This window comes from Haemaphysalis longicornis, unplaced genomic scaffold (assembly GCF_048455015.1).
Source record: "Haemaphysalis longicornis isolate Haplotype H1 unplaced genomic scaffold, Haemaphysalis longicornis Haplotype H1 scaffold_7, whole genome shotgun sequence".
Lineage (NCBI taxonomy): Eukaryota > Metazoa > Arthropoda > Arachnida > Ixodida > Ixodidae > Haemaphysalis > Haemaphysalis longicornis.
The window spans coordinates 42,083,616-42,096,584 of NW_027526422.1; the positions used below are offsets into that span (position 1 = coordinate 42,083,616).

The 12,969-nt window shown below is 47.6% G+C and overlaps 2 protein-coding genes across 3 annotated transcripts; both read left to right on the top strand.

The window, feature by feature from the left end:
• The first annotated feature begins 221 nt into the window (after positions 1-221).
• On the top strand, positions 222-1,716 carry LOC144145330 (uncharacterized). Its single transcript, XM_077676900.1, has one exon. It carries the CDS (start codon positions 276-278, stop codon positions 1,656-1,658), a length of 1,383 nt encoding a protein of 460 aa, XP_077533026.1. The 5' UTR covers positions 222-275; the 3' UTR covers positions 1,659-1,716.
• Positions 1,717-2,459: 743 nt separating this feature from the next.
• Positions 2,460-7,822, top strand: LOC144145336 (tetratricopeptide repeat protein 36). 2 transcript variants are annotated; one of them, XM_077676907.1, is made up of 3 exons: positions 2,460-2,845; positions 4,591-4,794; positions 7,184-7,822. In XM_077676907.1, exons 1-3 carry the CDS (start codon positions 2,731-2,733, stop codon positions 7,447-7,449), a joined length of 585 nt encoding a protein of 194 aa, XP_077533033.1. In that variant the 5' UTR covers positions 2,460-2,730; the 3' UTR covers positions 7,450-7,822. The 2 variants fall into 2 exon arrangements, with proteins under 2 accessions (XP_077533033.1, XP_077533034.1); XM_077676908.1 differs by having other exon boundaries at positions 2,479-2,845; positions 4,618-4,794.
• Positions 7,823-12,969: the final 5,147 nt, after the last annotated feature.

Genomic DNA, 12,969 nt, shown 5'->3' on the forward strand with positions numbered 1-12,969 from the left:
AATTGTTTTGTTTTTTATACAGTAATTAAATTAATGCAATGTGAGGACAAATGCACTTTAGTAGGTGAACGCAGAGCTTAAAACAAATTGAATTCTACCCTAACGGCTCTGTAATATAAAAAAAAAAACATTGAATAAGTATTAGCTAATTTTTTTTAGTTTATCAACTAATGAACGATATTTTTTGCCTCAACGTGACCAGCAAGTTTTGCCGTCGGTGCGGCTTTAGAGGATTTAGGACAAGGTAATCCAACAACAACGAACTCAAGAACAAAATGGCGCAGTGCATGAGCGGCTCATGGCGCGTTGGACGCGCTTCCCGACCGCTGTTTTCCAGCGTTAAGAAGTCTCGCGCCCTCGCACTTGCATGGCGAACATTTCTTTCCGAGTCGTACTACTGCCGGGAAGCATGGAACAAGCGCGCGGAAGATCCGATCCTGCGCAACACGAACGTCGACACGTACTTCGTCGAGCTGAGCAAGAAATTCGGCACCAAGCAGAAGGCAAGTGCCGTAGACGTCGACATTTACTTGAACAAGGTGACCAGCAAGGACTACGCCGTGGAGTTCGAAAACGTCCTCAACCGGCACCGACGCACCAGACAGTCTGCAAACACGCTGCCCTCAACACACGCGGCTGCGGTGCGGTACTTTCTGGACACCGATCAGCACGACGTGCTGATGAAACTGCTGCCAAACAGACTTGACTACGGCATATTCCCGGACACGCACACGTTTAACATCTTGATGGACTCGTTTATAAAGCTGGGAAACCATAGAGATGCCGTAAAGGTTGCCATTGAGATGATGCTGCAAGAGAGTACGGGAAACGCCATCAGCCGCTTGCTTGCCCTCTACTCGTGTCACAGCTACCTTCGGGAACCCAAACCGGAGCCCTGGGACCCGAACCCGAAGGTGCCCGAAGAAGACGACGACGAAGAAATCTTCGTTCGTGTGCCCAATATTCCGAACCCCTTCTTCGACGACCACTTCGACCTCAACGAGCCCGAACATTTGATCGGCAAGACGCTCATGCTGTTTTGCGACGGCGTCGACGATTTGCTTCACAGGAGCTACTATCTCCAAGGGTGCGGACTCTACCAGAAGTGGGAAAAGGCTGCCGAGTTCTTGGAGAGTCTGTCGAAGAGGAGCGAAGGAGGCGAGTTGCTCGCCAGCAGCGCTGTGAATGCCTTCCGCGAAGCCGTGCAGCGACAAGAGGGGGGCCTACCGGAAGATGACGAGTGTCGCAAGAGACTGGAATCGGCGCTGGGCGGTCTGGAGACGTCCAGCAGATGCTCGAACGCGGACGTTCACGAGTTGCTTCTGGAAGCTCTGAAGGCATTGCCCGCGCTTGAACCGACCGACATCGAGGAACAGAATCGCAACTTCAAGCTCTGGCAGGAGCAGAGGCACAAGGCACTCGAAGAGCAGAAGCATCAAATCTTGCGCCAGGAGACGATCGAGGCCATCCGAGCTCGTAAGAAGGAGCTGCGCGAGAAAGAAGAGCTGCTGTACGCGTTCGAGAATTGGGACCAGCTGGAGATGAAGTTAGCCGACGTGCAGGCTGAGGCGGAGAGATTGTCTGCCAAGGACAAAGTGGAAGAGGAGTACATCCCACCCGATGTCCATCAGGCATTCCCTTCGTTGGCGAAAAAATGACCGGTTGCTCGCATTTGTGTAGAATGAAATAAGCTATTTAATAAAGTGCAGACGCGTACAGTGTCGTACGTTCCTTAGAGCTTTTTGAAAGGTATGCCTGGGGGGGGGGGGGCAACTATTTTGTTAAAGTTGTGTGTTCACTTTTCAGTCTGCATGAAGATATTCTGAATGCTGCAGTTTACGTCATGGGAAAGTCAAGCGCAAGAAAAAGAAAGTACGCGGGGTTGGCAAGTTTGAGTGGTATTTCAAGCGCATTTGCAACCCACGACCCCAAAAGTGCCCTGATACAACCAAATGTTAATTAAATACCGCTTCATTTTCATTATTCTTTTTTTGTTTCAGTCCTTGTTTTATTTTTGCTCGCGGCTAGTTGAACACACGCACTGCGCTTCTGCAGCAGTGGCAGATATCTGGGCAAATCGTCCCTGTGAAATGTAAAACTATGCAGGCTGCGTAAAAGGGAAGATAATTGAGATTTCCGGGGGTGAAAGGAGCTATTTTTCACAGCATGCATGGCCATCCAGAGGCGAAATAGCGTTCACTGCGTGTTTAGCGCTAACTCGGAGGGTATTTAGGTAAGAACTTCAACCCCCAGTCGCTACCTACGATAGCGATCGAACCACCGGTCAACTTAGCTTGTGGTGTCGGGATCACGTTTTTGTATCGAACAAGTTAGTGCAAGATAAGTTTTTTTAGTCCCTATCATTTCTATACTATTTTTTTATTTTAATAGTGTTAGAATCATGGGTTGGGATCAACGATTACTGCGAACACTAAGCCTATCAGTGACGCGTCAAAGGACGCGTCCTTCCACTGAGTCAGGCGAGTCAGTTTTTTGGGAGCTTTCGAAGATGCACGCAGACCTCGGCCCACAGACCCGATAGCAGACTGCCGCCTCGCGTTACGGCAGCTCGATAAGGGCTGCCCGGAGAGGGGAGAACGGAAAAATGCCCCTCGGGGCACCGCAGCCACCACAAGCGGTCAGACGGGTCCCGCTCTGCCGCAAGTCCACAGCAGACGACGACAGCAGCAGGGCGCTGGTTCAAAATTCGTTTTGCTGCTGACCGGCCTCATGGCGACAGACAACGACAAAGCCGTCTTGGAAGCTGTGTTCAACCCGCTCTTCTCGGAGTTCGGGTTTTCTACAGATGCGGAGGACGCAGCCGAGACCGAAAGCGCCGCACAAGGTCAGTACGCAACGAACGAGGACCGCGCGTTTGCTCAAGCTCGTTCGTTCACTGGCGATTTGTTTCCGCAATGCAACTCGACCTCACGTGCGTTCCGTTCCAAACATGGTTTAAAACGGTTAACAGTATTCCAGGCGATGTACTCAAATTGTTGCCTATAGGAATACGCTCGCGCACATCCCGGCGCCATTGCGGACATTGCGTAATGATTATTGCGCCACTTATAACCCAGAAAAACATCGTAGCTAGCGCATTCCGCACGAGGGAAGGCGGTAGACCGATTCGTAGTGAACGGGTTTAAAGGCTATACTTCTGTAGACACCGGGATATACTAACAGGGACTCCGAAACAAACTGATCGACAATTAATGATTGGTTTTAACACGTATACTCGCTGTTGCAAGTGTGCTGGTGCGATGTGTTGCGGTTTGGTAAAAACGTATTCGTATGCCGAGTTTCCAGCATCTAGAGCAGCAGTGAACACTAGCATGTGTGCTAGCGAACCCGCGTATAATGAAAACACGGTTATAGCGAAGACGAATTCCTCTGCAGTGTTTACAGATCAGTCGAGCGTAAACAAGTGAAAAGTAATTAAGTTCCTGCAATTTCCGACACTGGCGATAAGTCAAGCGTAAAATGTACAGAATAAACATATGCGCACCAGCAATCGTTGTTGCATATTTTTAGGTTTCTAGGAAATCCGTATCGATGCACATGATGCATTGACAGCATATACCAGTGGCACAGAATGAATGCTTTGACTGCGAACCAAGTCAAAGAAAGGAAAGCTCAGATCAAATCAGAGAACGGAAATTGCATTCTCACTTTTTCCCTGTAAAATTCACTTGCCCGAGTTCGCGTTCCTGTGGATAGGCTGTGGAGTACAAATTTTGTGAAAAAAGAATTGGTTGACGGCATTTACTTCTTCGCTGCCGCAACGACATTTACTCCATAATTGTTGCTATAAGTGTGAGCTTCCTTTCTTCTTTTTTTTTTTTGGAAGAGCTAATTACTGGACAACCAAGGACGTGCTATGACGCATCGCGTTCCGAGCAAGTGTTGCCACGATTGCGGAGAACGCTGGATTCCTTTTTTTGGCCAATCTCCCTGAGTGTGTATGCACGGCTTGACAAACGTGCGCCGCGGACGCCGCGATCCACGCACACACGTGCGCTCGACATTTTCTTGTTTTTTTTTTTAACTGCCGGGCGGTCGCCGCGAGGCACGCGCTCACGTGCACTCGGTATTTTCTTGGCATTTTTAACTGTGGACACCCGTTAAAATGGTAAAGGGCCTAGCTGTTACTCGGCTTGGCAAAGTTTAGGTATGTCTGGGTCCACGTACGAGAGAAGAAAAAAATCCCGCCCAGCTAAGTCTCGTTGCACCGTACCGCGAACAGATCATTGATCAAAACAGCCCAACATCATTATGTCCGTGTCATAGTTTAAAAACGGCGCGTATGGACGGGACAAACGGACGAGGACGCATGCAGGCACTACTGAGTAACGACTAAATTTCACTGCGGGAAAACGCGCCGACTGTAAGGGAAAATTAGGGATAAACGAGTATGCGAAGAATACCTTCCCAGTTAAGATATTGCTACGACGAAGGCAGATGACTTTCCCAGCTTCGCGCACCCTTAATTTTTGATGACAACGTTTTTCACTTTCACCCTATATTCCCTCTAAAAAAAGGGACTTTGACTGCTCGAACCGCACGGGTGAGTAACAGGCGCATTTCCCCCAGTCCCATTTCTTGTTCCTACGTCGACAGACGATGGCACGCCGAACCAGGTGAAGACGCTGGAAGTGGAAGGCGTGGAGGCGGCCGAGAAGGGCGACATCGACCGCGCCATCGACATCTTCGGCAACGTGATCCGCCTGGCGCCGAACAGAGCCTCCGGTTACAACAACAGGGCGCAGGCGCTGCGCATCAAGGGCGACGTCGACCGTGAGTCAGCTCTTATTAGGGTTTTAGCACTCTGTATGATCCGTCTGCTTGTTCCGTAGTTACCGAGTTGATTGATTGATTGATTGTAGGGTTTAACGCGCCGACGCAACGCAGGCGATGAGGCGCGCCGTAGTGGAGGGCTCCGGATTAATTTTGGGGATCTTTAACGTGCGCCGAAATCTCGTACACATGGGCGTTTTTGCTTTTCGCCCCCATCAGAAAAGCGGCCGCCGCGGCCGGGAATCGAACCCGCGACCTCGTGCTCAGCAGCGCAACGCCTTAGCCACTGAGCCACCGCGGCGGGTAGTTACCGAGTTGACCGGGACCCGACTGCGCCTGCGCGCGCGGGAAGTAGAGAGAGGCCGCGGAGGCGCACCCCACCGTGACAAATGCGCGGGCAAGGAAGGGCCGGCCCGCGGAACTAATCCTGCAGAAGAGTTGCAAGCTGGGCGAGTTGGAAATGCATTTTGAATGAAACCAGGCGCAAACGTAACAGGACGCAGAAAGGAGTACACAGGACAAGCGCTGGGTCCTGTGTACTCCTAATCCTCCCTACCGCGACGAATGCACAAGTGCCCAGACGGGTCCCGGTCAACAGTGGGCATACGGAGTGCTGAAACTCTCTACGGGGCCACGCGCCCATCCAAAAGAGTCGCCACTTCAACTCGCGGGCAATGAAGACCGTCAATAGAGGCACATAGTAGTTAAGATCGAGCTGCGTCGCATTTGAGTGCAGACATGACTGCAGTACTGCAGAGAACAGGTGGATAAATGTTTGTGGGGGTGCTTACAAGGGTGTATTTTTGACGCTCGCTCTATGGTTATGTTTGCGCTCATATCACCCCCGGAGAAACAGTGGGCCTCCTCGATTTACCAACCCTGGACGGTCCGTGGGCAGTCCGAGGACTGCCCTTGGAATACATGGGGAAAACGGGCGCCGGATCGCGTCTCGGGCAGTCCCCGGACGATCCAGGACTGATAATCGAGGAGGCTCATCATTTACTTTTCCCGGAGTTCCGAGGGTTGTTAATGAAGGCAAAAGCGCGCGGAAAAAAAAAAAAAAAAACGCGACGAGACATCGTTATTGCCGAGCGATTATTACAGCAAAGCTGTTTACCCCTAGTCTCTGATGCATCCCCGATTGCCTTCTACGTTGTGCCCGATCCGGGAAATGTGCGCGAATAGAACGCGTCCGCGCGCAGAAGTCCGGGTAGGGAGAGGGGCGGAAGTATCCAAGGCGCGGGATAGAGTGGAGAGAGTGTGGCGTCGGCGCTGCATTAAAGCAGCGGAGAGGGTGAGGGGGCCGGGTACGGCCAACACCAACTGGAAAGGGTTGTTGGAACGGCGGTCGCAGAAACGCGGGGGAGGGGAGTGTGGCGTCGAACGCGTTACAGCCGGTCCCGCCACTAACACAATCAACCGGACACCACCGGCTGGCAAGGTGCACCAGTTTCATGCACTTTTTTTTACTGTGTCCCGTTCAATCGTTACTTTAGTGAATGTGCACATGTGCAACCCAGGGAAACCGAAGCAGCTTTATTGGGTAACCAGCCACCATATGAACGGTTCAGCAGACCATATTTTAAGACCAAAGCTGTGAAACCATGAGGGAAGGGAAGAGGGAGAGGGAAAACAGACACTTTGTTCTGGAACTGATCCAATAAAATTGAAAAAGCAGCCATACAAATCTAAGGCTTGTTCAATTTTCTTCAAAGCAAAGTTAACCGCTACACTAACATTAAATTTTTTTTTTTTTTACTTGTATGCGCTGCTCAAACTGCGTGACCTAAGGACGTAGGGCCAATCCCAGCTGCAGTGTGAGTTCTTCTGTTGGAGATGAAAAAAGAAAATGCCTGTGTTGACATTGTCATCATCATCATCAGCATATCTATGCCCACTGCAGGGCAAAAGCCTATCCGATAGATCTCCAATTATTCTGGTCCTATGCTCAATGCGACCAATTTATCCCCGCAAACTTCTTGATCTCATCTGCCCATCTAGGTAGCTTTTTGCCACCCCCAGCCATGCTTGCCTTCTCTGGAGATCCACTCTGTTACCCTTAATGACCAACGGTTATCTCGCCTTCACATTACATGCCCTGCCCACACCCATTTCTTCTTAATTTCTTCTAACATATGCGTTTGTTCCGTTCCATTGCTCGCTGAGTCGCCGTTTAAGTTGAACTCTTTTAGTGAGCCTCCAAGTTGTAATTGTGGCATGCAATAAATATCCTCTGTTGGTTTAAATTATTCCATAGCCCTCCACCTCCACTACCGTGCACACCATAGCCAATGCGCACCTTTGACGCATTAAAAAAAATCTACAAAAATAAGTGCACGACAGCAGTGGAAGTAAATTACGAGTTCATTACTTCCCTCTGCGTTTGCAGGCGCCTTGGAGGACCTGAACAACGCCATTAACCTCGGCCAGACGAACCGGCACGCTGCGGCGCAGGCCCTCTGTCAGCGGGGACTCATCCACCGGCTCAGAGGCCAGGACCAAGAGGCGCTGGCAGACTTCAAGGAGGCCGCCAAACTGGGAAGCCAGTTCGCCAAGAACCAGCTGGTGCAGATGAACCCGTACGCGGCCCTGTGCAACCGCATGCTGGGAGAGATGTTTGCCAAGCTCAGGCAGGGGGAGGACGACGACAGGTAGACGACGCCGTGTCAACCGCTCGAGCAGAAAATGTCTTAGAGACCTTGTCTATAGCTGCTTGCCTCACAGCATGCAAAGCTGTGGCATAAAAAAGACAACATCAAGTGCAATCCATACATCTGTTTATTCCCGGATTTTGTCAATTGAGGAATTAAAGAGAAAGTCAGGAAAGTGAGCGAGTGCAAGTAGACGATGGTTTTTTTATATCTTTGTTACTTGACTCTTTTTGTTAATTGCTTAATTTCCTGGATGAACAATGTTTGCGTTAACATGGCAGAGATTGGAGCTCTCGTAGCTAATTTCCCTGCATTTTCTCTTCGATGAAAGCTGTTTTCTATACTTGTAAACTAACAAATAAAGTAGGCACTCTCTCTTTCATGTCATATTTTTTGTGACACCACAGGTCTCAACCACAACACTTCTTCCTGGCTGTAAACATTGTAGCAACCAACCAAAAGCCACCCACACACAAATTTTCTAATTCAGTAGTCTTGCCCCAAAAATTAGCATCGAGGGCTCATTAAAAATCATACAGCAAAAGCTATGCTGCAGTGCTGTGCCACCTGTTTTGACATGCCTTTATCACTTTATAAGCTATCAAAAACTTATCACGAATGGTACTCTTGAAAACTGGGGACATCATTTTGTGGATTTAAATCAACTTCTCCCTTCCCTCACTGTCCATTTACCTGTTACGAGATGCTTAGCATGACACGGCAATGCAGCGTGCACAAGTCGGTAGGCACCCATGCATTCATCTACGCATCAAAGCTAGCGCAGGTATTTCGATTTCAAGGTGCTGCTGATGTCGCACCAGCCATTCTGGATGGCGGAATAAGTTGGTCCAAGATCCGTGGCTTTCCGCAAGGACGAAACTTCCCTCACATTTGCAGTCCAAAAAGAGATTGCTTGGTGAGCATGATATGCCCAATGAACAGTCTTCAGCCTACAAACCTTTGTCAGTGGCAGGTTGAACGGACTTGCGTGGGCATGTATGGGGTGGAAGCAGTGATATCTGCTCCTCTCGGTAGTTCTCTGGGAATTAGCACTTACCCTCTGTTCCCTTGAGCGTCAGTCTAGACAGACATCGCCTCACGCTCTAGTCCACATCTGAGATGAAAAACAGTGTACCAGCTAGCCCAACTCACGGTTCTACCTTAGTTGGCCACTGAAGCATAGGCAGACAAAAAACAGTAACGGTAATAATTTTACTGGGTGCCTGTTTTTATACCACTTTTCTTGGTCACTCTGCCTTACGGGAGGTGTCTCTGGAGATGAAATCAAAGTGCCAGACAAGTATAATAAACTAGGTAAGTACAGTAAAAGTTCGTTAATTTGAACTCAAAAGGGATCATAAAATTGTTTGAATTAAGCGGAGTTCGAATTAGTGGGCGGGCGCTAGAATGAATGGACATCGCACCACACTGTGCGGGCATAGTACAAAGAAGCCACCTCTGGACTCGTTATTGCAAATTAGGCGCTACTGCACGTTTGTGGCAGGTGATTTCGTAAATAATAATTGCATGCACTGGAGCACTGGCACCGGTGGCGCGGCGTCCTCCGTAGAAGTGAAATCAGCTGCTGCAAGAGCGCAGAGCACGCGCCATGCTGCTGTTTTTCTGTTTCGTTGTTATGCATCTCTAGTAAATTTGGTTTGGTTTGGATTTGCAACACACTGCAATCACTCTGGGCTGACTTCTTCTGAGAGGAGCGATGGAAACCAGGGGGGGATCATAGTTCGAATTAACTGTTTTGGATACCGACGCGTTCAAATTATCGGGAGTTTTCCCTATTGAAATATACAGGGCTGTGCCGGGACCAGGGTGCGAGTTCGAATTAACTGGAAGTTCGAATTAACCGAGTTCCAATTAACGAGCTTTTACTGTACCAGCTTTCCGTCCTAGTTGTGAGACTACAGTCAAGAGGAGGCTAATTTTCAGTGTTCTTGCTAAAACTTTGGGGAGCACTAAGTCAGCCCATGCTGTGCTGCTGGATCTTATCAATCGAAGGCAATACATTTGTCTCATTCACTCATCTTCACCTCTGGCAGCATAATTAAGTGCTTGAAAATAGCTCTGCGTGAATAACTCATTAAGCACCATCGCTGTTGTTTTCCACAATTCGGAAAATGACCGTTATTTGATGCTGTCAAATAGAAAAATTTTCATTCAGAACGGCAGTCACGTGCACTACTTCTCGATTGCTCTATCACTTTCCCCTTAGGCAGTAAAAACTTTCGCTAAAATGGGGCTGACCTACTCCCACTGTTCCACTGGGTTCAGGAAGCAGTAATGAGGGTGGCGGTGAATTTAAAATGCCCAAAATGGTCTTTATTGATCACAAGGCATTGAGAACACTCAAAATAAAGAGCATATGAGATCACATTCCTCTTCACTTGGAAGTTGGAACAGGGCAAAGAAAAAAAAACATGAGGTTACTGCTTGGCACACTTGCCGCTTGCAGCACACACACGAGCTAACTGTTTTGATGCAAATATGAAATAACAGACTACCTGTGGTCAAGTGCTGTGTGAATAACAGCAGCACTCCTGTTACGCACATAAGAAACAGCACGAATGTAGTGAGCTGGGGCTCGAGGTATGCACACTAGCTAAAGTGTGCCAGGAAAAAGATGACTGTCGGAATTTTAAAAATGCACGCTTTGCAGGTAACATTGCTACGTACATATCTCAGCATCGCTTTGTTCGCTTTGGACGGCCTGGAAGAAAAAAAAAAAAAAGATTTTGTGCAATGCAGTAAAGTCTTATCATTGTTATTGATAAGTGCAGAGGACAATGTATAATAGCCTCTGAAAATTGACTGTTGCCATTTTTTGCTTTACTGCGCTTGATTTTTTGTTTAACGTGCAGCACTAACTGCAATCAAGCATCACCTGTTCGATCCTCGTGGAAATGTGAGCTTGGTCAAAGATCAAGTTAACTGAACTCAAAACACGCATGTAGTTTCAAATGATGGTGCGGACACAAAAAATACGTAAATTACACGGTAAATTAAATTGATCTTGATTTGCTGGCTATTCACTTTTAGCACTAAACACAATGCAGACAGTTTTCGATCAGAGTAGAAAAGTTCGAGGAGCTATTAAAAATGAATTTGAGCAATGTCAGAAAATTCGGCCAAAATAAGTCTGGGGAAGACTACTGCATAACAGTGAAGTCCGGAAATCCACTGGAACCATTGTCTGGCATTACGAGACGTCATGTTAAATTCCTGGGTGCACTTTTGTGACTTTCTTGTGGATTGTTCTGATGTCGTATTTTTTAGCTTTCTCGTCTCCCTACCACCTGTGGTTTATTGAGGTCCTGCTATATTAGATGTTTCCGTGAGCACTCGCATAAATTCTTAAGGTCCGGTGAGTCAAGTTACAATAATGATTTCTTCTGGGCTCGGACACACTAGCAATGATGGACTCAAAATAGGTGAAGGTAGATAAAAAATAACTAAAATTTTTAATATGGGTCTCAAGCTGAAAGTACAAACTGCAGAATAACGATTGGCAATTGTTTACTAAAGCTTGTCACCTTACTAAATAATCATTTTTTAAGGTTATGAAACATCCCTGTGTTTTTCAATACCTGAATTCAGAAAAGGCAACAAATGCAGAAGCCTCCCAGCTCATATTTTATCTGTCAGGAACATAAAGCGAGTTATATTGCCAGTGTATTTGATTGGAATTTTCATAAATATCATATATTTATATGATATTTATATAATCATATATGTGTTTCCTAACAACAACTGGGTTCAACTCTGCAATTTGGACCAGTTTGCTAAAAACTCCACTTATAAGTATATCAGTACCTTTAATTGCTTTTTTTGTTGTTTGAGGGTTTTACAATAGGGTGCCTCCCTTTAACATGCATTACAGCTAAAACATACAGGAGATGACAGTGTTTGTTCATCCGGTTTAGGGCAGGGTTTATTTACCATCGCACAAAGTGCTGGCATTCCACACTTGAAAGTGCCGCGCTAAAGTTCCGCAACTCTAATGTGGTGCAACCAACAATGGACAACCAGTTTATTAGTGCTTCTAAGCAAACCCAAGACAATCCAAAGCACTAATCTTGTTCACCTGCAGTGATTTGGGCTTTGGATTGATTTGTATTCATGCAGGGAGGGAGGGAGCCACTAATGTGCTTTTGGAGCTAGTCTTGAACAGTAGCGTTTGGGTTTTGCGGCTTGCAAAGCCTGTACAGAATGCTACATTCTTCCACACTAACTCTTCTCAGCTACTGAAATTATTTCTGACAGCCCTTCCGCCATTCAAACTACAGTAAAACCTCGTTTCAAGAGACACTCAAGGGACCCAAGAAAAGTGTCTCTTGTAACCAAGGTCTCTTGTATGCAATGTTGCTAACATGGCAAACATAGGAAAACCAACCAAACCGCTTTAATTCAAATGTCTCCTATAACCAAGTGTCTCTTGTAACAGTGTCTCTTGTAGCAAGGTTCTACTGTACTACTCTTGACGCCACCGTCTTCCTCCCTCAACACTCCCCGACACTGTCATCACTTTCAATTGGGAAATGCCACTGCAACTCACTGGGCGCAGGGGGGTCCTTGTCGTCACCTCTGTCATGCCTTTTGCTAGGTGGCTTCGTCTTAGTCTTCACACTTGGGCTGCAAAAACAGAAAACGAAAATTTCTCGCCACTAGCGCCTGCTGCGACATTCATCCTGTGTTGATCTGACCACGACTGCAACTGGATACGGAAATGTTTACGCCGCTTTTGCTTCCTCTTTTTACGAGTGCCAGAAACGCGCACCGTCAGCAATTTCCCAACCTGGGCAACAGGCCCTACGCCCATGATGACCCTCTTCCTACCTTTACTGTACGCAATACTATAAATAAAAATTCCTCAGGAACTAAGTCTGGCCATAATCCGGTCCTTGTGCCTCGTGCCTCTATCGGAATGCGATTTTTGTACCCACAAGTTGAATCGCGCAGTACACTAAGTAGTTATAAACCTTGGCCACTGGCCGGTTGACACACCCCATCTCTATCTCTTACCCCGAGTCTGTAGTGTCGTCGCCGCAGCTTCCCTGGCTGCTCTGGGAGTACAGCTTGATGAACTCAATGGCTTCCCGAGCCTCCCGCTTCTCAACAAGGAGTCGGCCACACGCTTCCATCACAGACTCAACAAAGCTTGGGCTGAACAGGGCGCTGTTCACCGACTCGTCTGGCATCTCCGAGAGCAACTGTTAGGGGGGAACCAAGCACTTCAAGTTACGCTTTTGTGGTAAAGATTATGAATTCTCTGGTGTAAAATCATTGCAGTGAGCCTGGCTGTGATTGGTGCAGCTGAAACTTAGACAAGTTGGTATCGATGCTGTATGCGACAAAAATGTGAGTTTCGAACACCATATAAGGGACGGTGCAAAACATGAGCAACAAGTTCCAACTTGCAACTGAATAGTAGACTCACACTCCCATGTTGTGGTAGAGTGGGGTAATATACAACGGAGCTTTATGCAATGTTTTGAAATGTACAACTAAAGTT